At 39.2% G+C, this 26,152-nt stretch overlaps 1 protein-coding gene across 4 annotated transcripts in view; it reads right to left on the bottom strand.

Annotated features, from left to right (window-relative positions):
* FRMD4B (FERM domain containing 4B) overlaps nucleotides 1-26,152 on the bottom strand; it is a 293,677-nt gene that overhangs the window by 24,599 nt on the left and 242,926 nt on the right. For all 4 annotated transcript variants that reach the window (XM_045529652.1, XM_045529650.1, XM_045529648.1 and 1 more), the window contains 4 exons: nucleotides 16,918-17,001; nucleotides 15,233-15,298; nucleotides 12,479-12,536; nucleotides 11,018-11,104 (listed from right to left, as the gene is read on the bottom strand). In XM_045529652.1, coding sequence (XP_045385608.1) covers nucleotides 11,018-11,104; nucleotides 12,479-12,536; nucleotides 15,233-15,298; nucleotides 16,918-17,001 — 295 coding nt within the window. The remainder of the gene's footprint in view (nucleotides 1-11,017; nucleotides 11,105-12,478; nucleotides 12,537-15,232; nucleotides 15,299-16,917; nucleotides 17,002-26,152) is intronic.

Here is a 26,152-nt window from a genome sequence, read left to right as displayed (position 1 = left end):
GATTGCTCACGCCTTGTGCCTAGGACAGCACCTGGCACATGGCAGGCAGCTGACCAGTGTTCGTTCTCTTCCCTTTTTCCAGTGTTTTCCTTAAAGGATAAGTAAGAGGCCCCACTTGTCAAAATCACGCAGGGATTTCAGACCCATGGAAAGAGAAGGGGAAATCGATCGAAGAAATATCCACCAGGCCAACCTCACTTGTTGGGGCCTCTGCATTAAAGAAACAGCCTGTCACCCACGGAATAAGAAACACTCGAAATCACCTGAAAAATGCAGGGTTGCAAAGAAAACATCCTGCATTTGAGGAAAGAGATCAAAGTTCAAAGGAAGGTAGAAGGAAGCAAAATATTCTTCACATTTGTATTATTTGGGGAATACTGGTGTCTACATAGGGTCGGACTACTACAGGGAATGTGTCTTATAGGGGAGAACTATTATATATATTATACATGCATGTATGTGTGTACACACTTGTAATTTTCATATTAAAACAGAAAACCAGAAAAAAGTATTTTGCCCAAGCCAAAATTCCCACTCTTGGAAATTAAGGAGAAAAGAAAAAAAAAAAAAAGAAGAGCTTAAGAGCTTTATTTGCCTTGCAACACAAGAGTTAAGTGTATAGAACTGGAATGTTTTCTAAAGTGATCATTATACAAGTATAATAACAATCATTAATTAGTATTTATTGTTGTTTATGTGGCACTGACTAGAAGCTATGAGTTTGAAATTCTGTTGTTTTAGGATTATGCTGCTAGGGATGAAAGGGAAATAGTTGTAAGGCGAAAATAAAACCATAAATTAGGTCATCTGGATTGCTTTCTACTCTATAGTTGATCAGTAGTGTCCTTTGTTACCAGAAGGAGGAAGTAAATAGTGAGAGATGAATAATACCTGGGATTACTTTGAGATTACAAAAGTAAATAGATAAAAAATAAAAAGATGAGCAACACAAATAATATTAACAAAGAGATAATTACAAAATTATAATAGAAAGAAAATATATCTTAAGGTCACAAATCACCCTGTCCTGAAAAATAAAGTATTAAAAATTGAAAACTGATATAGAAAACCACAGGGGAATCAAATGTTAATTTGAAAGTGAACTTGTATAAATTATTGTAATCAGAAGAGACTCCCCTCACCTTCAGATGTAAAGGAAGTTTTAGAATAATTGGCCACACATTACACTTTAATGAATGTGCTGAATACTTCAGCCATTCTGTTGAAATCTATAATCAATATTTGGTTAGATCCCACCCATTTTTATAGACTTAGAGAACTAGAAGGTATCACCTCTTCCTCATCCCCACCCCATTATTACAATGGTTCCTAAACATCTAAGGCTATAGTCAAACTTCAGCAAGAAAAGACTATAAGGAAAAACAGAGGGACTTTCAGGAGACAGAGAAACATGTACTTCAGTAGCTTTGGAAGTCATTTATTTGCTCCTTCTCAATCAGCAGATATTTCTTGAGCACATATTATGTTCAAGGTCCTGCTCTTGTCGGCCTTAAAATAAGGGACAAGTCCCCTCTCTTGTGGGGCTGACATGAACCAACTGAACCAAGTCAGAACACCTTGGTTTGCATTCTGGTACCACCACTTGTGCTTGTGTTATATTTGGTAAGTTGCTTAGCTTTCCTAAGTCTCAGTTTCCTCATTTGGAAAATGGGACCAACAATGCCTGGCTCAGAGAGTTATCAGAAGGGTTCAGAGAGATGATGTTTGTGATGCCCTTAGCCTAGTGCCTGGCTTAGAATACACATTCAGGGCCGGGTGCGGTGGCTCATGCCTGTAATCCTAGCACTCTGGGAGGCTGAGGCGGGTGGATCGCTCGAGGTCAGGAGTTCGAGACCAGCCTGAGCAAGAGTGAGACCCCATCTCTACTAAAAAATAGAAAGAAATGATCTGGCCAACTAAAAATATATATAGAAAAAATTAGCCAGGCATGGTGGCACATGCTTGTAGTCCCAGCTACTTGGGAGGCTGAGGCAGGAGAATCGCTTGAGCCCAGGAGCTTGAGGTTGCTGTGAGCTAGGCTGACGCCACGGCACTCACTCTAGCCCAGGCAACAGAGTGAAACTCTGTCTTAAAAAAAAAAAAAAAAAAGAATATACATTCAGTAAGTGATAAAGCTAGTTGGATTTGCTATGAAGGACTCTTAGTCTACCTCTCTAATTTTATCAGATGGAAGATAGCCACTTAATAGTGGAAACAGAACCAGAAACAGCTGTCTGGATTCCACATCTGTCTTTACATGGATGAGAAACTGCCAGGTTATTCTCTTGACATATCTGTGTCACTCAGACTTCCAATTCTGTGAGTTTCGGGATCTGTAAAAACTGTCTGCTGTATGTCTGTTGATTTCATTGGGAGTTTCCTGATACGCCCTCTAGGTAGGAAATCTGCTCGCTGTTCCCGTGTCATGTAGGCCTAAGTGAGGGAGGGAGGGGCGGGTCACAGGCACACCCCACAGGCAATGCACAGCAGCAAGCTCCCTCCTGCCGGAGGGACCCAGGAAAGGAGGAATGTGCCCCAGCACGTACAAAAATGCTGAGGAGTGTGCACCTGCCACGGGCTGGGGGAACCTCCCTGGGGTCATGAAAGACCCAAGGAAAGCCTCAGACAGAAAGAATCACGCTCTTTTTTAATCTTGATGAATTGAAAGTAGATGTCACCTAAAGGTTTAACACTAGACATGGATACGAAAAACGTCAGCAGAGCCTTGGCTTTTTAATAGCCCTCAGAGTTTAGGTTAATCATTTAACTGCAAATTCACCTGGAAATGACTAAATTTTGGATAGTCACAGCTGCAGCATATGATTGTACATCAGTGATTCACATAGGGCTATCACCTGCTACTATCTGAAGCAAAACAAAAATTATTGTATAATTGATTTGTTCCTATATTTTATTTTGAGACAGAGTCTTGCTCTGTCACCCGGGTAGAGTGCAGTGGCATTATCATAGCTCACTGCAACCTCAAACTCCTGATATCAAGTGATCCTCCTGCCTCAGCCTCTTGAGTAGCTGGGACTACAGGCATGCGCCACCACACCCAGCTAATTTTTCTATTTTTAGTAGAGATGGGGTCTCACTCTTACTCAAGCTGGTCTCAAACTCCTAAGCTCAAGCAGTCCTCCCGCCTCAGCCTCCCAGATTGCTAGGATTACAGGCGTGAGCCACCATACCCGGCCTCTTTTTTTTCATTTTAAAAGACTACACTTAACGAATATACTGTTAGTACCTTCTGGAGTACCACAAAAATAGAATTTTGCAGGATTATGGGATTTTATAAAGCCCAACTGATCTACCTTCTTTCCAGCCAGCCATCTTTCCATTCATCAAATGTTTATGTGACTGAGACAAAGTCTCTGCTCGCAAGGAGGGTACAGGGTAGTAGTGACAGTCATACAACAAATATGCACAGTTAATACCAACAGCACCAGCTGCGGCACTAAGATGCTGCACACATTCACTCACGGAGTCTTCCCAGCACCAGATGGGACAGTACTACTGTTAGCCTCATTTGGCAAAAGAGACAACTGAGACTCAGAAAGCTTTAAGCACATTGACCAAGGTCACACAGCTAAATAGGGACAGATCTGGGATTCACATGCAGGCACAGTCAGGCTCCCAACCCCCTGCGTATTCCTATAATCCACCATGCTGCCTATCTCAGCTGGGAAGAGTATGATACAGGCATTTGTTATGTTTTTAACAAAAAAACAGAAAAAAAGTAACTCTCAGTTCTGCCTCAGATAAAAAAGAAGGGTGCAATTAAGGCTGCCACTTGGTGGAATAGGACTTTGAGTCTGTCCCTCTAATTTTACTTAGATTAGTGATTCTCAACCTAAGATGATTTTGTACCACTCCCCACCCCTCCCAATCTCCAACCCCCAGAACACCTGGTGATCTCTGGAGACATTTTTGGTTATCACAATGGAGGGGAAGGTGCTACTGGCATCTAGAGGCCAGGAATGCTACTGAACATCCTACAATGCACAGGACACAATGACCCCCACAATATAGAATTATATGGCCCAAAATGTCTCCGGTGCTGAGACTGAGAAATCCTGGCTTAGAGAATATCTGGTGATATAACTAGGCTTTGGTAGGTAGAATGTGTTGATGAAGAAGGCAATTTTTGCTCTAAAATAATGAATTTGGAGTTCCAGTTCTTTCAACTAGATAATGCCTTTAGGAACAAATGGTTGCTCAGACTCTTTCTAAATGCAAATGTTACCCACCAGAGGGATTTACAACAACTGATCAGATTAGAAGAGGCCCTGTTACCAATGTCAGCTGTGAACTAAAACCTTATCACATACCCAAATGGTACATGCTCAGGTAGTAAAAAATTGTTTTTCAAATGTAATCTCATAACCTTACACACATAAAATATCACATCTTAAACATAAGAAGTGAAACACTGAGTATTTTCGGAAAAGTTTATGTGAAGAACTTTTGGGTATCAGGAAATGTGTAATATAAAAACCTGACCATCTAAAAGGATGTCATCTCACCCAGGTTTCCTCTACAGCTGAATCTCTAACCTCCCAGGGCTGATCTAATAATGACTTCCTGTTAATACTCGCATTAGAGTACTCGCCACGTGTTTGACACAACCCGGGCTGAGCTGCTGCTCTGGGCATCTGTATGGCTGTCCTGTGTCCCTTCTTACGGGTTGGTACCTAGGTCTGCTTATTAAGTATTTTCAATAGAATTCCTAATTTTAAATATATTCTTTCTTTCTAGATAGCTTGTCAGGTCCTTGATGGCAGGGAATGCAGATTTTTCCTTAAATGACATAAAGAATATACAGCACTAGTTCAAGACCCTTGCAAATGCAATGGGCTCAATAAATTTTTTTTAGAAAAATATGGACTCAGGTACATTGTACACTACTGTTAGAAATTTGTTAAGGATGGATGAATTTGTTATCTTCAGCTTATCACTAAAACCCTGCTACCAAAAAAAAAAAAAAAAAATCCCAAACTAGTCAATCATTTGTCACACGTATAAAATAAAGAATTCTTTAGTGTTTATACCTCTTTACAGAACTATTTTTCTTTTTCTTTTCCTTTTCCCCAAACGCCAAGTTTGGATACAGAACTATTTTTCACACTGCTTTATGTACTAGTTGCTTTTCTCCGCATTCAGACCAATCTTATTAGAGCCACCTTTCGTTTTTCTTTATATGCCAACAATTCAGCCATTTGGTAAATGCCTGGACATATAAAGGAACAGCATGAACAATGGACATCTGATGGTTCTGCCTGGCCAGCAGCCACTTCCTCTTCTCCAGCAGCATCTTCCATTCCGACAGGGAGCCCTGTTTCTCCACCGGCTCTAGCTATTACATAATGGTCTCCTCCCAGTTTTTATCACATGCTTGCCATCTTCCCACCAGCATACCCTGTTCTCTGACTGGAACAAGCCACCCTGTTCTTTATGAGCTTTTCACACTTCAGGTCCTTGCTTAAATGTCACCTTTCCCAGAGAGGACTTCCCTGAACATACCAGATGCCCTCCCCCTTCTTCTTCTTGTTTGTTTCCATCAGACAATGCAAAATTTATAATTGTCTTTATTTCTTTGCTTGTTTCTCATCAACCATCCCCCTAAAAGACTTCAAAGGAAACAGATACAGTGTGACAAAAACAACTTATCTCCCTCACGATCTATTTTTCCTACTTCCTTTTGGTAACAAACACCTTGCGTTATGGCTTTGCCCATGGCCAACCCCCCCAGAGACAATACTTTCCAGCCTCCCTTGCAATCAGACTTGGTAACTTTATGAATGATATTGCCTTGGACTCTCCACTTTCTTCACCAATACTCAACCAGTTTTCTGAAAGTTCCTTGCCTTAGAAGAGCTGTTTAAAATTCTCATTGTGATTAGCTTTAGGAGGGGAAGAGAAATACCATGTTGCCCAGTACATTGTCTATAAAGTAAAGTATGATGTAGAGAGGAAAATACCTCCTCAGTGAAAGAACTCACTAATCATTGGGTCCTCACAATCATCTGTCAGGTAGACAGAGCAGACAGGATTATTTGCATTTAACAGTAGACAAAATGAAGGCCCCAAAAGGTTGAGTGACAGCTCCAGATGAGCCGGCTGGTAAGCGGGAGGTAGAACTAGTTATTATTTCAAATCCATGCTGTAGGATTGGAGTTCTCCTCCCACTGACTCTGAAGAAGGTTTTAGCAACTATATTGATTATCACTGTGGCTGAAGCTTAGACAGACACTTCACCAACAGGCTGGACTGGTCTCTGGTTGACATTTTGTAATCCTATTTTTTTCTTCTATACCATATTTTTTATTAATATAAAAAATACAACTTCACAGCACATATACTCTTTTCCTACGGTTAACCTCCTCTGGAATTTAAGCAGTGTTAGAGGTAGTTTCTAATCCAGCTCCAAGGGGGTATCGTGGTGGGCGAAAGATGATATTAGAAATGGTCAAGATGGCCGTGCTAGAAAAATGAACAAGGTACTGCCTTTACATAAAAGGCACCTGTAGTTTTATGGCAAGGAAACAGGAAGACTTTTGTGCTTATTACTTAATCCATTTGGCTCTAGGCATTTGGGAATTCCAATAGTGTTTTTTTTTTAAATCAGTTAACTGAAGGCTAAGAACTTTTTCCCTTCCTAAAATACCCTACGGTGATGAAGTTCATCTCAGGTCTCTCTTAGCACGTTTTTATGCTAAAAGATACTAACCTTGAAAGGCATTTTGTCGCACTATGGACTACCTATGACACCTTGACAGCAGGCCATTTCATTTCTCCCATCTCTGTCAGCTGACACACTCTGGTTTTCCCAGGTGAAATATTTGCTGGAGGGGTATAAATCTGTCATGACATATACTAATACGTGGCCCAGTCACTGACCTACCGTCTACTTCTCTGTGAAGAATAGACATTTTTCCTTGAAATACTCAGTGAACAATAAATACCTAGAAGGAGCACAAGGTCGCACTTTCTTTTAAGTGAAACTTCATCAGTTTTTAAGTCCAAATGTCCTATGATTTCGAATCGAGTTCTGGTGTGTTTTCATATTCCGTAAGAGTTTGTGATGACATTCATGCACAAAGGGAGGATTAAAAAGTAAAACTCCTTATGCTCTGAATTTTTAATACTCTAAATTTTTGTGGTGTGTAACTCTGGATTTAAAAATTTTCTCTTAATTTGCATCACACCTCCAGGCATTATGGTTAAAGAATTGGGAGGGGAAGGGAGTGCTTACAAGTCTCTGAAAATAGAAAACTTGAGTGTGGATTCTTAGACCACACACTAGGGCTATGGGTTTGCAGCAGTGTCTCCAACCACAGAGTGATTCAAGGAGATTTCTTTTATTGTCTGTCTCCCTCACTACTACAAGAGATGACTGTATCATCCACGGTGTCAAAAGTAATGTCATTTAGTTCTTACAACCACCCTACGCAGTTGGTGACACTACCATCGTGAAGATGAGGGAACCCATTTTAAAGAAAGATTAAACTATATGCCCAATGTCACAGAGTAAATAGACCCCAGGGACAGAATTTGGGATGCCTCCCAAACTCTCACCCTGTATTGCAACAACTTATTGGCCCCCCCAGACTGGCAAAAAAGCCTTATAGCTAAAAGGCATTAAGAGCACTTCTGGGTGCTCTGGAAGGTGAAACAAACACAATCTCTGACATTCACAGGCGGTAATGACAGACTGTGTTGAAAGGTTGGAAGGCCTCTGTTGGTAGATCTTGCAACAATCCCTTTCAAACTAGCCCTCCGGCCCCAGTCTCTCTATTCTTGGTAAATCTCCCTCCTTCTGGCCTGTTTTTAAGCCACATAATTATATTATAACAAGGCAGGCATGTGGCTCAAGAGGCTGAACATCTTAAGGCCTGCCATTAATAAGAGTTTCATTAGACTCTTGTTTCATTAGAGTTTGCCAATCTGACCTGCATTCCTACCTGGTCATTGGTTAACTTGTTGCATGCACAGGTCCCCACAAACAGCTGAAGCATGATCCTCCTTCTGTAAGTCAGTACTTACAGCCCTTTAAATTATGCATTCTTTCAATTGTGCAAACTGGGCCAGGACAGAGATTGTAGAACATCCTCACTCCAATTAAACCCTTACGCTGTTTAGACATGGAAAATAAATATATGCAAGCAAAATCCACTGTCAGATTTTAACAGAAGAAAGGATGAAGCAAACAATGGAACAGAGTAGACACCCCCCAAAATAATGGAGAAAGAGAAGGCAAGAAAATGGTAACCCACAAATGGCCTGTTTATGGTGCTTTTTGAATTGAATGGCATATCTTGAAAATGAAATAGAAAAACTGCACATTGAAAAAAGGAAGTCGCTTCTGATCCTTATCTAGGCACTGGAATGAACAAGCAACACTGATTATAATTGGTGTCAAGCAATATTTGCCAATTTCCATGAAACTGTGAATGTAAAGAAAGGCCTGAGTCATGAGCACAGGGGAGGAAATTAACCACAATATTTACTGTGCAAATTCTGACTCACCACTATTTTGGGAGAATGCCTGGTTGCTTTTAGCGGAGGCATTTACATTCTGTGGGAATCTTAATTTTACCAAGCCACATTAGCTAAGAAATTACTTGTGAGTTGATTTAAGTTATATTTCAGATGCAAGATTTGGAAAAACTAACATGAGTTCTGAATGTTATTTCTTCAAATTCAAGAGAGAAATAAATTAGCAAAAAAAAAAAAATTAATACAGGTGAAGTCAACCTTAAGAAAACACTATGAGCAATACTTTGGTCTTACAAAATAGACATAAACTAGGGGTTAATTATTTGCCTTGGCTGGGGTCCTTTATTCTGCTCTGGAAACTCGCTCCACCCCTCCCCCATCCTGAATGGAAACAACCATAATGTCCATCAAAAGAGAACTGGTCAAATTTTATTTCCATTAACGCAACACTAGGCAGCTTTAAAAAGAGTGATAAGAAATTAGTTTATAAATGAGCTGGAGAAATATGGCAAGGTATGGAATAGTGTGTATAGATTTCTCTTTTTGTAAAAGCTTAGAATATATAGACAAAAATCTAAATGAACCAGTATCCCTCTCTTAACAGTGGTTAGTTATCACCAGGGAAGAATGGGAATTGAAGAAAGACTTCCTGCCCTAATGGACATATTTCTGTAGTGTTTGCTTTTTTGTTTTTTGTTTTCTCGTGATGAATATGTCTTACTTTTGGTTAAAAAAATGCAGCTATGTATAAAAATGATTCTGAAAAATATTTGAAAAAATTGGGTACCTTTCATTTCTAACATTATTGCTTAGAAATGTGGATTTAGAAGTAAATATTCAAATATGGGTAGGAACAATATTACTGACATTCTTACTGGAAATTAAGTAAGTATCCTTACATTGATCTTGGTCACAGGGCTTCCAGAAGCAACATGCTAACTGTATGACTGCAGACATGCTGTCCTGCTGTCTATCAGTTGTTGAATGATGTTTTATTGTTTTCATTGATAATTTCTGATAAAAAGCCTCAATGCCCAGTGTCTGAGGCAGGAGGGCGGGATCAGTATTGAGGTGGGGAGGGGGTTGTCAGTGCCCCCCTAGGCCACCCGTTTGTGTTATCTGTGTCAGTGTCACATTTCACAACCATAAAGTGGGAGAAGAGAGGAGCTTTATTTATTTTCGTAACTCAAGGAAGACTGAGCAGTGACTGGAGCTACAAGGACACTTAGAAGACGAAGAGCGCTGGGGTGTGATTACAGGGATGCTTTATGAAGGAAACGGCTGTTTTTCTAAAGCACATGAAAGCAACAGACAGATGCAAATGATAGGAGTTATTTATTGAAGGCTGTGATGTCGGGTTGTGATACCACAGGTAGTGTGACGATGGTCTGTTATTAGAGGCCATCGTTTCACTCCCAGGACTCCCAGCATAGTGCAGGGAGGGTGGCAAAACAAACCAGGGCAGCATGAGTCAGACTTTATGTCACTATAATGCTAAACAGGCGGAGAGCAGCCGGATGACGATCTATATGGATTCATTAATTCTTATATAAGCAAAAATATTGTACACTTATTCCTGGGTCAAGAGCAGCAGCTTCATAGTCAAATTTTAAATGGAAATTAATGTAACTTATTTAGTGCTAGAAATCCAAATCTGACAGATCATGATCCTTTAATAAATAGCATGTAATTGACTTTTCTTTACAAAAAGCAGACATGTTTACTGCGTAAAATTGTACGACAGGCCGGATGTGGTGGCTCAGGCCTGTAATCCTACCACTCTGGGAGGCTGAGGCGGGACAATCACTTGAGCTCAGGAGTTCAAGACCAGCCTGAGCAAGAGCGAGACCCCATCTCTGCAAAAAAATAGAAAAATTAGCCAGGCGTCATGGTGCACACCTGTAGTCCAGCTACTTGGTAGGCTGAAGCAGGAGAATCACTTAAGCCCAGGAGTTGGAGGTTGCAGTGAGCTATGATGATTCCACTGCACTCTACCTGGGGCAACAGAGCAAGACTCTGTCTTAAAAAAAAAAAAATTGTGAAACAAATAGCAGCAGTAGTAGAAAGATTACTCATAACTGTACCATTGAGAGATAACCAGCATCAAAAATTTTGACATATGTCATTATAATTCATCTAAATGTCTATCTAGCCAATTCAAATATATATAAGTATGAATGTATATATAAAATGCATAAAATAAATGGCATTATCTTGTTCATATTAACTTCAAATAGAAACCTAATGGTACGTGCTTGATGCAATCAACATCCTTATAGTTAAATCTTAGTGCATAACTTTGATTATCACCTTAGAAGAAAAGACCAGATGTGGAATTGTGTAAATGATGCCTAAATGGGTTATAAAAAATATTTTACATTTAACTTGAGTCTTCTCTGAACCCATAACTTAACTAACCAAGTTCTTTGCCCAAGACTGCTCAGTGTCCCCTAAGTGATGTTGCCAACTCTACAACAGCTCAAGGTTCTCCTAAGTGTCTGAAATGATTCACACTTACTTTCCGAGGCTTCACCTTATCTTGTAAATCATACTGGCCGATTCCTTTATAGCTGATTCCAAGCCACCAAGGAAGTCCCTGTTTATCCTGGAAGATGGAAAAGCATGAGAACCAAGACTTAATTGTTAAGTCTTCTAGAGGTGAATTAATATCTACCAATTTCATCCCTTAACAAGTATCAACAAGCTAAATAAAGCTGTCTTGGTAAATAAAACACTACCTAAAAATCCAACTTGTTATTAAAATGCCTACTTAGGGTTTCTTCAAATAAGATCTATAAGTCAAAACAGAACAATACTGTTAATACCATCAAAAAGAATGAAACGTTACTGTTTTGATTGAACAGTTGGAGAGAAGAAATAAAATGTAAGTAATTCAACTCAGAATTAATCCAGTAAAAGCCAGTTATCCATTCGGGGAAAAAAAAGGCTCTTTGTTCTGTCAATTAGTAACCAGTTACAAAAGGTTGGGGAAGTTTCCAAAGAATTACAAAGATGAGAAAAGTGGTTCTAAATCCTAATGTGCATAATACAATTAACAATGAACATGGGAATATCCAAAAACCCTTTGGAGAACTGTGCAATTCGATGACAGGATGTTTGAATAATTATTTTGAGGTACATATGGGGAGGGGAGCAATATATTGTTTTCATAAATTTATCTTTTAGGTCTTGCCAAAGCAAAGGATGATTTGCATATACATATTTGCAAACCAGAATCAGCAGAAATTAAGTAAAACTGGTACATAAGTGCAGGGTATTCTCAACATGCACGTATTTCTTATCTAATTCTCCACCATTTTGAATTGTATAGAGATGTAAGCATTGTCATAACATGAAAAGTCACGCAAGAATGGATCACTTACAAAATTATTCCTCTTTCAAACAAGACTCCCTTCTTAACACTATGCTTTATCCCTCCCTTCTCATCATCTCGAAATATTTCTTTGTCAAACTCCCCCTGCTTATAAATATCTGAAAATACTATGTAAATACGAAACATACTGATTGAAAAGTGGTATTGCAAATCCTGCAAAAATTTCAGCATTTTATGAAGCTGTTAAATAACACTGGAGACTGTATGTTTCTCATACAAAGGCACTGCCAGATGAGGACCTGGTAGTGTCAGAAAGGTAAACAGCTGGAAAAGAGAAAAATCAGCAAGGGGAGGTATATCAAAAGAGAATGATCTGAATATTTTAGGATTATGAGAGGTCTTAGGAAAACATTTGAATGTTAATAAGTATTTTGCAAAAATGAATGTGCTTTATAATTTGCTAAAAATGATGATATATTTGGGTTTTTAATATTAAGAAAATCAATCCTATTCTACATGCTGCAATTTCTAGAGGCAATTTTACACATATGGGTATTGATTTATGTGATTTTAGAAAGTTGGTGTGCAATAACTCTTGTAAAATACACGGGCATTATGAAAGCTTATTCATGTGAAAGTATTTACCTTTACTGCATAATAATGGACTCCATAAGTCGGCAGAGCCTCTACTATTTTCATATACCTATGGAAGATGAATATATATCATAATCTCATTAAAACAATCAGAACCCTTTTGGGAAAAGTGATTTAAAAAACCCAATTTGTTTCTACTTTCCTCATTATAATGATGAGTAATATCTTTGACTCAAGCAGAAATAGAATAAACCATTCCGGGGAATAACATATTTTACCTTATCCAAATGTTAGGAAGTTGCTAATAGAACCTCAATTTCAAAAAGCTATAGAAAATGTTATTTTCTGCACATTAAGATTTTTGTGGCTCAGAAATGTATTATAGACTCAAATTGCAAATATTTTTTAAAGTAAGCACCTAATGATGCAAGCAATAAGAATCAACTTTTGGGTCATGCTCATAATAAAGTACAAAAAAAAAGCTATTCCAAATATTGCTTGTGGTACAGGTGATATAACTGCAAACATCTGTCAAAACTCTTAGAAAAAGATACTTTAAAAGGATGAATTTTATGGTATGTAAACCTGACTTTAAAAGTGTCACCCCCAAAATAAAAATTAAAGCAATGATGCCACCCCTTACTATTTTCAATTCAACAAGTATCTGTTGTGTATCTTTAAGGTTTTGGAGTGGACTAAATTGTGTAAGACCTCCTCTCTGGCCTCAAGAAACTGAGGTTCCTATTTAATGCAAGTGGACCGTTTAATGACATTTTGAATATCAATTTCTCTGGACACTGTAATCAATAACTTGATTTTTTTTTAAGTAAATGGCCTACATGTAAATAAATATAAGAGGTTAAGTAAATGTGTCAAGGTCACATAGCAATTATACTGCATGACCAGGATTATAACAAACTCAGTTAGACTCCATGGCCTAGAGCCTTAACTACCAAGTTAAACAGCCACTTATTTGGAGCCACACAATAATGACCAAGAGCAGTAGAAGGACTGCATTTAAGCAAGGTTCCTTCCTTCCTTCCTTCCTTCCTTCCTTCCTTCCTTCCTTCCTTCCTTCCTTCCTTCCTTCCTTCCTTCCTCCCTCCCTCCCTCCCTCCCTTCCCTCCCCTCCCCTCCCCTCCCTTCCCTCTTCCCTTCCCTCCCTTCCCTTCCCTTCCTTCCTTCCCTTTCTTCCTTCCTTCCCTTTCTTCTTAGAGACAAGGTCTCTCTCTGTCAACAGGCTGGAGTGCAGTGGCTGGATCACGGCTCACTGTAACCTCAAACTCCTGGGCTTAAACAATTCTCCTGCCTCAGCCTCCTGAGTAGCTAGGACTATAGGCATGTACCACCACGTCTGGCTAATTTGTAAAAATATTTTTCTGTAGGGAGAGGGTCTCGCTATGTTGTCCAGGCTCATCTCAAACTCCTGGCCTCCAGTGATCCTCCTGCCTCTGCTTGGGATTACAGGCTGAGATTACAGGCATGAGTCACTGCACCCAGCTACCAGGCAAGGGCACTTTGTAATATACAGTCACGTGTCACTTGACAGGGATACGTTCTGAGAAATGCGTCCTTAGGTAAATTCAACATTGTATGAACATTATAGAGTATACTTATACAAACCCAGATGGTATAGCCTACTGCACACCTGGCTATGTGGTATAGCCTAGCCTAACTTGTACAGCATGTGACTATACTGAATAATGTACGCAACTGTAACACAGTGGTGTTTGTGTATTTAAACAGAAAAGGTGCAGTACAAATCCAGTTCTAGATGGGATCTGTCAATGACTGAAATGTTACATAGCACATGACTGTACTCACCAGCCTTCCCTAAAATCCTTCAGGGAAACTGTTATTCCTCCTCCCACCTCAGGTTCAGAAAACAGGCACAATTAGTTAAAATGTCAAGGATTCAACCCTAGGACTGCTAACTTCTGATTTCTGCCTTGAAGATGACAGAAGGTGTGTTATAAAAATGAGATTAGAGCAAAGAAGTAGGAGTGTGAGGAAAATCTATACACTGACCAGGAGTTTAGCAATCTCCAAGTCCTTATTTTAGTTCTCAAATGCTCTATGCTGTACTCAGCAGGGTTTTTAAAACTTCTATGGCCATAAAAGTCATTCTCTAGTTACTATAGCAATAATACACTTAAAACTAATTTGGTTTTTATAATTTTAAAAGTTTAATGTTGCAGGTAAAATGTTCTTAATAAATGGGTGGTAACTCTAAGTCATAAAATGCAGAAATATGCCACCTAGGTTTGTTCTTGGTAGCATGAAGAAGCAGATTATCCAACACCAATACACTATGTGCTCTGCCCAAAGCAGAGTCACAAATGAGGGAACCAAGCATGACTTCCAGATAGGTTTTGCTTGGCTCACATTGCATTAAAATTTCTTAAAATTACTTTCCAATGTTTGAAATTGGGATTTAAAAATCTGAATTTCCAGCTTCTATGGGAAAATAGAGGATCTAGCAATATTATGCCTGAATTCTGAAGCTAAGTTACCTTGCCTCTTCCCAGAATGAAAGCTCTCCAGTTCACCACAGTCCCTACCATTCCCTATTGCCGTACATCTGGTCTATATTTCTCATTTTTGTTACCTGCCTGATAGGCATCTGAGTTGATGACACCAATGTATATGGAATGACCCAAAACATTTTCTAATTCATGGTAAGATATTTCTCACCAGATAAGGACTATGCACATGAAAACTACACAACAGAAATCATTTCAAATGACATCTTCAAATGGGAGACTTTATAATTATATCGAAGCAAGAGGAAAGAAAGATACTTACTGAACCACAGCTTGACCCCGAGTCAGACCTTTAATTTTCAAATAGTGCTCAATTACCCTGTCCTCACTGTAAAACAAAGAAATGAAAAATATGGCAATGCATGATTATAGGAGGTGCAGATTCAATTTCCAGATTTTCAGGTGACTACTAGAAACTTGAGAGGGAAGGCCTTCACCAACTTGTTTGGAAGATAGAGTCTGTCTGACTCTTGTGTCTATAGGACACGGATTCCTGAACTTTAGACATTTAACTACCTCCATTATGACCTTTAATTTATAATTAATACATATAATATACTAATATTTAAAAACATAATTTACTAGAAAAGGAAATAATATCACCTTCTCAAATGGAAAATTATCTTTTGCCATAACCAGATGGAATATAATAGATATAAAATAATGACATTAAATTTTACTTGCAAAACATTGTTGAGGAAATTTTGAGCATAAGGCCTACCTTTTCTTTAATTAAAACTGGGAGATCTCAACAGAATGTTACATGAGAAGTGAAGAAAGAAAAAAAAAAAACCTGGGAGATCAGCAAGTGGTAGGCATTAAAGATTTCCTCCTTGAATTATTCAGAAAGATTTAAAAAGAATTAATACTGCTTCTGGGTCTGTGTGCAATCTAAAACATTCTATTACCACTTGCACACACACTGCTTTAGGAGAAAATCCTTCATTATTATCCTAGGGTAATAAAACTTGTTGGCTGGAAAAGAGAGAACTAGGCTGAGGTCAGGCAATCTTTGACATCATTTGACTATCTTACCCTACTTTCAGACAGACAGCTCTTCTAATCATATCAAATATAACCCAGAAGAGTAAATATTTTTATCTTCACATAACAATCATCACTTGTAATCAGCCTTTTTTTTTTTTTTTAAGGAACTATCACTTAACTATGAATTGTTCAGAAGTTTCCAGAGTCAGGATATAATGAAGCCTCAGTGCTCACTATATATTTGGGAGATATATTCCAACTTTCATATTAAAGCTATCAATGTTGATTTTTCTTGGAAGGGGGTTCAAAAAAAAAAGCTATCAATGTTGAAAATTTATTTTGTAATCTTTATTTTGCAGTTGTTTAGTAGAAAAGAAAACTGTCTTGATGACTAAGAGACTGAAACCAAGGAGAAAAATATATTTAATGAGAATACAAGTATTTTTAGGGAAAAAAGTAATTATCTAGAAAAAAATACGGGATGGAAAATGTATACTATGTATTCATTAAAATACAAACAATTAAACTAACTCAAAATATACAATGATATCCGGCTGTAGTGGAAACCCCTGGTTACTCAGGAAACTTCTGACCAAAGAAATCTGTATTTTATAGCACACATATTGCATTCTGCTAGATTAAGGCTACATTATACAGTGACTGCACACATACTGAATCCACCTAAAAGCATACGCTACAAACATTTTATGCACTTAAAAGAAACAGCGCACGGCCTCTCTTTACAAATGACTGCAGGACATGTCTTGGTATAATGATCTCCAGCAAGCTTTGACTACAACCTTTCATTGAAAGGTTCAAGGTCTACCTGTGGTTACTTTGATACATTTGATGGACAACTTGATATTGTTCTCACTTATATTTATTTTAGCTTCCTGAAAAGCATGCAGTTTGCAGTGGAGGCTAGGATAACGGGTCATCTGCTATCCTGATTTGGCTCACCAGTAAGCAAGGGACGGATGCTCCTGGAGGGTTTTGGTTGGAAAGGCTGGCAGTGTCTTTAAGTCTTTCCTGGCATTTTCATCACTAAAAAGAAACATAATAAGGTAATGTCAGGCACTGTTACTTAGAAAGTTAGCCAAGCTGGTCACCAAGTGAGTGAGATCTGAAAAGTAACAATTTACAGCAAGCTGGGCTCCGTCAAAACGTTGTAATCAACACATGTAAGGTTATGGACTAACTAGAAACAGCCCCCAGACTTGACACCCAAGTCATACGACGATATTTTGAGGCTTATAGTATTTTTCTGCATCATTTTAGTACATAATTATGATTGCAATTGGACATTTTCATATTGCATTTTTACACAACATTCTTCCCATTTCATTATCTACTTTCTCCACATTCCTATGGCATCCTTCTAATTACCTTTAGTGCCTACATAATATTCACCATGTTAGAATGCTGGTTGTCACAAAACCATTCACATGTCACCAAGTTTTCATAACAGAATCACTGAAATAAAAAAATTTACATAGACCTTTCTATTACTCTTCTGTTATTTCCTTACCACCCTCTGAAATAGAACAGAACAAGTCAGCCGTCTGTGGAAACCTCTTGAATAGAGGATGACTGAAAAACGAGTTTCTAATGAAACCCAAGGTATCCCTCAAATCGCACCAGTGAACTACAATGTACTTCATGCAAGGTCAGCCAATATCTAATTACAAAATGGCAAAATCCTAGTTGTCAAGAGGAAGGTGTGGTTATCATGGAACTTAAAAAAAGTGAACAGGTAATATAACCCAGTCATACTTGGTCTTGCACTGTATGAGAGAAAATTCTCTAAATGCCCTGAGTATTTATGGATATCAATACTATAAAGAAAAAAACATGACTCTCCAGAGTACATTAGAGCTTGGAATAAATACATGCAAAAGCTACTCAAAATTTTGATCTAACTACTCCAAGTCTTCCCCTCCTACTTTCCACCTCTTCTTACCTTTACCAACCCTTTGTTGAAAGGTTACCAAGTGCCAGGCAGCACAAGATACACTTTTGGGGCATTATTCACCTCCTGTAACAAGCATTCCCATGCAGTAGGCACTATTACTATCCATGCTTTACAGGTAAGAGTGTGAGGTTTTGAGAGGTTAAGTCATTTGGTCAATGTCTCACAGCTACTTTGTGGAAGAGTCAGAGGCAAACCCAGCCTGTTTGGCTCTAAGGGCTCTAAGTTCCTCACCACTGTGTTCTATCACTCGCTTCCCAGACGGACTCCCAGGGCAGGGTCCTAGAGCACGGACATGATCATTCTCAACTCTGGAAAGGGACAGCTCCCCTTCATCACCACCCCCAGTTAAAAATGAAAACACTGACAAATTAGTATCAAAATCTATCACTAACGCAATTTTACATTAGCTTTTCTGGAGTTTGCTCCAATGTGAATCATGATATTGAAGCAGATGCGCCCCCAACTGGAGGACCCAACATTGAACCCAAGACATATTTCCTTCTAAAGCATTCATCCAACACTCACAGATCAGGTGTTACAGCCCAAACTGGGGAACCAAGCATGGCTTCCAGATGGGTTTTGTTTGGCTCACGTTGTACCATGCCATATTAGAAATTGCTCACTCCTGTCACTTGACCAAGTTTGGTTTACGTGGTTCTCCTTGAATGCCTATAGAAAGTTTGTCTTCTGGTTCTAGCTCCCTTTCCTGACCATGCCACAAAGCAATGAGGTGAACCACTGAGTAGACTCTTCAGGAAGAACAGATAATGACAGAGAGTGTCACCTAGCTTGGACACACTATGATTTGAACCTGTCAACATTACATTTCAAAACCAGGGTTGTGGCCCTTCCTAAAGGTGAAAGATCTAGTTTTCTAAATTACTACAGGAAATAAAAAGTCACTTGGCTCCTATTCTTATATAAGAATAAATCACTCTATTCATTTGAAATCTGAGCACCAGGGCTTAACCACACTGACAATCTTGGGAAACTGGTTTGGGCTTCCTGAAAATCAAAATATACCACAATCCAATTTATTCATATTAAAGGTCAACTGTCAACTCCCAGTATTAATATTTATTTTTCTTAATAATCTCTTATGCTCTGTCCTTCATAGCACTTAGCTTTTAAAGGAAGTTGGCTTGTGATTGTTTTTTAATGAAGGACAAATACATATATATATTAAAGTAATAAACTAAGGGCATCAATTTTTGTTATAAATCATCTCCACCAACCACATGTATGTTTCTGTCTTCTGGATTCAGGTGACCCATACAAGCTATGTCCCAAGAACCCGGCCTAGTATTCATATATTTGGATTATAGTTAATTTCATGGCAACCAAGACTTCACTAGATTGGAAGTTGCTATTTATCATAAATTTATGTATTCATTTAACAAATATATATAAATGTATATACTGCATGCCTAACATGTAGAAGTGAGTGTCAAATGAGGGAATTGCTTTTAACATATACAAATGCAGTCAGCCAAAAAAAAGAGGGAACAGAGGGGACGGCAGTGAGGTAGAAATTTTATCCACCACTCTTAAGAAGCTCATGGTTGAGAGTAAGTACAAAATGGGAGACTTGAAGCTGTCGCCCTTTACGATGGTTTTTAGTCTTGTGCCCCTCAAAGCACAAGCATCTCACAACCCTGAGAGTTTTCTAGCATTTAAGCATTTAATGCACGTCCACTAAATACTGGTAACTTCTACATTTAGTGCTTAAGTAAAGATATGGCTGTGTGTTTCAATTGGAGAAAAATACTGTGTTGGGTTTATTGAAAGATGTATTTTGATCTTCAACATATCAACTTCCCAAGAATTTTCAAGAGTAATTTTAAACTATACATGAATTAGAATCCACCCCAGTTAAAAGATGTGGTAAGATGTTATTTGTCTAGAAATGTTGGCTGAATAAATCAGTAAATTACCATAGGTTAACCATAAGGCAGCATCCTAAACAATAATGAATATTCATTCATTAAGACCTTTTGTTGGGTATTAATCAATCACTGAGAAGCAACTTCAATGTGCAATTAATAGGGAAGCGGCTTAGGGATCATTTTAAGGAGAGTTTAGACTACTTTAAAAGAAGTATACTTAAATAGATGAAGCATGAAGGGGATTTTTAGGGCAGTGAAACTATTCTGTATGATACTATAATGGTAGATACATAACATTATACATTTGTCAAAACTTATAGAAGTGTATAAACATAAAGAATAAACCTTAATCTGACTATAGACTTTTTAATAACAAATGTACTACACTAATGCAAGATATTAATAATAGGGAATACAGTGTGGGGGGGATATAGAGGAACTCTTTGTACTTTCTGCAAATCTAAAATTGCTTTAAAAAATAAGTCTGTTAACTAAGAAAACAGAAGAAAGATCCTTTAGATTAGTGGTTCCCAACTAGGGCAATTCTGACATTTAGCAATATCTGAAGGCATTTCTGATAGTCACAATTAAGGAAGGAGCTGATACTGGCCTTTGCCAGGATGTTGCCATACATCCACAATGCACAAGACAGCTCCCAATGAGAAAGGATTATCCTGCCCAAAATGTCAATAGTGTTGAGATTGAGAAATCCTTCATTAGATTATTGAAAACTCTGAGAATTCTACCCTAATACTTTTTTTTTTTTTTTTTTTGGAGACAAGTTCTTGCTCTGTCACCCCAGCTAAAGTGCAGTGGCATCATCATAGCTCACTGCAACCTCAAACTCCTGGGCTGAAGGTGTCCTCCTGCCTCAGCCTCCCTAGTAGCTGCGAATACAGACACGCATCACCACAGCCAGCTAATTTTTCCATTTTTTTGTAGAGACGGGGCCTCGCTCTTGCCCAGGGTTGTCTTGAACTCCTGAGCTCAAGCAGTCCTCCTGCCTTGGCTTCCCAGAGTGCTATGATTACAGGTGTGAGCCACCGTGCCTGGCTGTACCCTAACACTTTTTAAAGTGTGTCTTTTAGATTGAAGACTTTCTTTCATGTCACTCATAATATAACCATTAGAGATCTCTGATGCAGATGTCTAATGGGAGCCAAGTGAGTCAGGCATTAGAACATCAACTGGGTCAGCTAGCTGGAAAATGGCAAGTCCAACTCAGCATCAGACATGGGGACATGATGGGAATGGTGGGAACTATAAGGAAGAGAACGTCACCCACTTGAAGTATTATTAGGACATAGATTTGTGTGACAGAGATTACAATTTTAGCTAATTTCTCTTTACATAAAAATCAGAGGTAGAACAAGAGAAAGCACTCAGGAACTCAATTTCTTCTCTTGCTGCTCCGCCATTCCTGGGGTGTTGTTATCCCTCACATGGTCCAAGACAGCTTCTCACCACATCCACGTTTCAGCCATTAGGAAGGGGATAAAGAATGAGGGAGGACACACCTGCTCCTGTAGGGGCAGAACCTGAAAGCTGCCCACTTTCCCTAATCCCATTGGCCAGAACTAATCACATGGCCAGCTCTAACTGCAAGGGACCCTGGGATATGCAGTCTTTATTTGGGGCAGCCACGTGCCTAGCTAAAAATTCTACTAAAATGAAGGAAAGGGAGATTGGATACTGGGAAATACAATCAGACTCTACTGTTTTTGGGAACCACTATTCAGAGCGAGGTAATTTCTGCCATGCAGGAATGTGAGTCCACCACTGCCTAACAAATGCATTTTTCAAAAATAAGCCCAAATCCCAGAGTTTTATGCAAAATATCTGAATTTTAAAATATTGCCTCAACCAAATAAAAAAAAAAAAGCCCAAAAAAGAAAACCAAAAATAAAAACTCAAATGCTGCACAAGCCATTAAACAAAACAAAACAAAACAAAAACCAGCAGACCATTACCATTGTTTTGCAATTTCTGACATAAACTATTAATAAAGAATGGAGAGGGAGGTGCCTTCTCAGTTTCTTAACTTGGTTTCTAGTTTCAGATAATTTATTAATTTAAAGACTTCTATTACTCCTTTGAATCTGGTCAGTTGTACTATTGCAAAACATTCTTTATGACTAAGGAACATCCCTTTCCTATAAGAACCTCTTTAATACAGGAAATTTCCAGCAAGCCATTGCCGATATTGAGGTGACTGAGCTGTAATACATTAAAAGAGCCCACAGAAGAATCAAAAGATGACCAAGACAGACAGCCTAGCAGAAAAATGAGTCAAACCCTTCAACAAACACTCTGTAGAAGAAATCCAAATGGTGAATAGACAGAAAAAAAGTGTTCAACTTCATAGGTTATCAGGGAAATGCAAATGAAATCTCCAATGCATTACTGACACACAGACTGTCAAACTTTTAAAACCCTGACAATATCCACCTTATATGAAGACGCAGGGCAATAGGAACTCTGATCCATCGCTAGTGAGAGTTTTCAATTGGTACAATCATTTGGAAATTTCCATATTTTATGACCCAGCAATCCTTTGCTAGGTATATCCCTAGAGAAACTCACACACAAGAATAAGATTTATAGCAGCATTGTTCACAAAAAAAAAAGGGAAACAACCCAAATATTCCATAACAGTAGCAATGATAAAAATGTAGTGTATTCATACAATGGAATACCATGCAGCAAAAAAATTAGACTACAGCTACATATGACATGGATGGATATCATAAGTACTAAGCACAGATGCAAGACCACAAATGTGAAACACATCAAAATTCCATGTATGTAAAGGTCCAAAACAAGCAAAATGAAGCTAGAATCATGGATAGGTGATAAAACCATAACAGATGAGAAAATATGCACAAGAGAGTCAGAGTGACTGTAAGGAAAGAGGGAATTTTATTGGAGTAAGGGGAATACAATACACAACGGTCAGGGAGACTTCTGGGGTCCTGGCAACATTCCTCACTGAGTATGGCTGTATGGCTGTGCACTTCCTAATTTGTTTTTTATGCCGTATGTATCTGTTTTATGCATTCTTCTGTGTGATATAATTCACAACAAAACAAAATCAAATATGGCCAGTGAATGGACGTGGGGAAGCCGAAGTTCAAGCCGACTTCCATGTAGAGGGAAGTGTGCAATGCTAATGCAACAAAACCTGAATCCACCAGCGTGTCAGAAACACTGGCACAGTATTCTAGAAGGTTCATCCCGATCATTTTCAGAGTTTATTACCAAACAGAATTTCATGTTTGAGTGAAGGGACGATAGGTGAGTCCTTATATGTTCACCCTCCCGGGGATTTTGCCTGGGAGCCTGAGGCTGCATGGAGGCTTGGAGCTTGCAGGGGCAGCCAGGTCTGGCTGCCACACAGAAGATTCCTACCTGGCTGGCTGGGCAGGCGGCACCGTTTATATGAGCCATGATCAAACTCAGAGACCAGAGGAAGGGCCCGAAAGTAGTTGGGGCAGTGAGTAGGCTTCAGTCGTGATGTCTCTGCCTTTCACCAGCAATGAATGCACTCACCCCGCCTGGACATTCCTGACCCTAATGGCAGTGGATGTTATTTTAAAGATGCGCTTGACCAGAATTGCCATGAGAGACTGGTTTCTCTGGGTCCTAGCCAGAGAGAATGCCCATAAGTCTACAATCACTTGCTACTTGCCAGTGACCAAACCAGAAATTGTTTTTCTCCATCATTTCAGCAGGAATTCAGATGTCACAATGAAGAACATGCTTGCACTTTATCTGATTATCTAGGCTGAACCCCACCCTGAGGGCAGTCCAGATTCCTATTTCGATAGATTTCCAGAAGGAAGCTGCCCGTGACCCTCCACACTGAGTCACTGCAACTATTAATATTTTTCAGGCGATGATTCCTTTGGGCATTCTCAAGCCCCCTTTCACGGGCTGTTGTTTTTCTTTACTGACCTCAAAAGCCCTATCGGAATGTGCCAGCCCCATTCATTTTTGAGAAAGCCACATGGTTGGCAAAACCAAGGCCACCCTTTGTGTGTGCTGGAGCACTTGTGTGGAAAAAGCCCCCCCCCCCACAATTGTGTGCACCTGCTTGTGGCTAACTGCGAGCTTGCTCACTGCAACAATCCGCCACCTGCCGTGGGAGGCTGGCGTGGAGGGGAGTGCAGGCATTAGCAAACTGCTGGCTAGCACTTCCCAGGGACAACGAAGACGCTTGTTGTCTATGTTTGGGTGTGGGGGCATCCCTAGGTTTCTAGGTTAAAACAAAAACAAAGCCCAAGCCCCAAATTTCACTTTCCTTCTCAATGCCAAAGCTCTTCCTTACCTCAAACCCAAAGCAAAGGTGCAGGAAAAGTGCATGTTAAACGTAATGACCAAGTGGAACTGTCTGTAGAAACTTCACAAGGAAACAAACTAAGCTCTTTAAAAAGTTAAGTTGGGGCTGGGTACGGTGGCTCACGCCTGTAGTCCTAGCACTCTGGGAGGCCGAGGCAGGAGGATCATTTGTGTTCAGGAGTTCTAGACCAGCCTGAGCAAGAGTGAGACCCATCTCTACCAAAAACAGAAAAAATTAGCCGGTTGTGCTGGCAGGCACCCTGTAGTCCTAGCTACCTGGGAGGCTGAGGCAGGAGGTTCCCTTGAGCCCAAGAGTTTGAGGTTGCAGTGAACTATTGTAAAGCCACTGCAGTCTACTTGGGGCCATGGAGTGAGACTCTGTCTCAAAAGAAAAAAAAAGAAAAAAGTGAAAAAAAGTGAACTTGGGACTGGAGTTCTTTATCCACACATAAGTGTAACTCAAATTCCTTATTTCAGAAAAGTGTATATGTGGATGTAAAAAAGCTAGAGTTAAGTGCCTGTTTGAACACGAGATAAAGTCTCGAGCCTGCTATAAAGTGTAAATGTACCACATAACTTATACATCATCAGAAATTAACTAAAGGGTTGTGAAAAGGGCTCTGAGGATCTGGGCAAGTCATCACAGCTGAGAATTCTGTTTAGTACTGTATTCCATGCAAACCAAAGATTTACTGTTATTAGGAATGGAGCTAATTAGAAACACTTGCCAGTCTTCTGGCATTGCCTTGTATAGGCCTTAATAATAAGCCATTTCTTTATTTATGCTTGCTAGAAACCTGCGGTGACCCATCAAAGTTCTGGACTATATTAAAGGAAAGGGACAGGGTTAATGATCCTACCAGTTAGAAAAGTGTATTTAATGTCTGTTAAATAGGTGTAACAGGTGCCAACCTAACTACTAAGCCATTTGAGCTGGATCTAGTATTTAAGGATGACAGCTTGGTTAAACATGTAATTATTAAAAGAATCTTGGTTACTATTATATTTATAAACACCAATTTCCCCTACTAATCTAGGGCACTGATCAACACCTGAGTGATTAACACTTTACGGTATCCTATCAAGTTTTTTTAGAGAAGTTTTTCACTGGCCAGATTGCCTTCAAATTGCCCTTCCTTTACGAAGAAAACCATGTTTCTCTCAGTTATCTGTGGAACTTGGCCTTCAATGATAAATCTAGCTTATTATCTGCGTGACTTGATAACTAGGAATTTCTAACAGTAAATTTCTCTCTGCTAATTCCTAGGTACAGGGATATTAAAGGTGACAAACAGAAGACAACTGTGGTCATCATAGTACCCTAGTACCCTGACCAGCAGCCTCAGCACTAGCTGAGAACCTGTCAGAAATGCAAATTCTCAGGCTCCATCCCAGACCTACTGAGTCAGAAGGGCTGAGAGGGGGGCCCAGCAATCTGCATTTAACAAATGGCTTAAGAGCCATTGCAATAGAATAAACAATATAAAACACAGAGATTTTCAAGAAAGAGACAGTAATTAACTGTTTAAAATGAGAGACGTGGTCCGGGAGGCTGAGCAAGGCTTTTTGGGTGGACAGCTTAGGTTCGTTTCAGGAGACTCCAGCAGTTGACCTAACAGTGATGCAACATGAGTGCTGTCACTTAATCCCCCCAAAGAAATGCTTCTAAAGGACAACGATTCACATATTACTAGGTGGCAAAAACTGGGCGAAACCCTTTCCCTACAGGCATATTATGCTATTATCATCAGCATCTCTGTTCATTGATATAAGTAATTTAAACTCATACAGCAAGAAAGTAGCAGATGTGACTCTAAAATTGCGCTTTAACGACTTTGCCTGACTCCCCCGGGGATTCTACGAGCAGATAGAAAATGGGGAAGCAGCAGAGGGAGGAAGGCGAAGACTTTGTCAGCTTAACTTGAGGCTTCAGAATTTATAATTATGGTAGCCACGATTAGTTCCATTTAAATGTGTCTCTTGGGAGATAACAGTCTGC

The sequence above is a fragment of the Lemur catta genome, chromosome 18 (assembly GCF_020740605.2).
Source record: "Lemur catta isolate mLemCat1 chromosome 18, mLemCat1.pri, whole genome shotgun sequence".
NCBI classification, from domain to species: domain Eukaryota; kingdom Metazoa; phylum Chordata; class Mammalia; order Primates; family Lemuridae; genus Lemur; species Lemur catta.
This window is presented reverse-complemented; position numbering and strand designations above follow the sequence as displayed.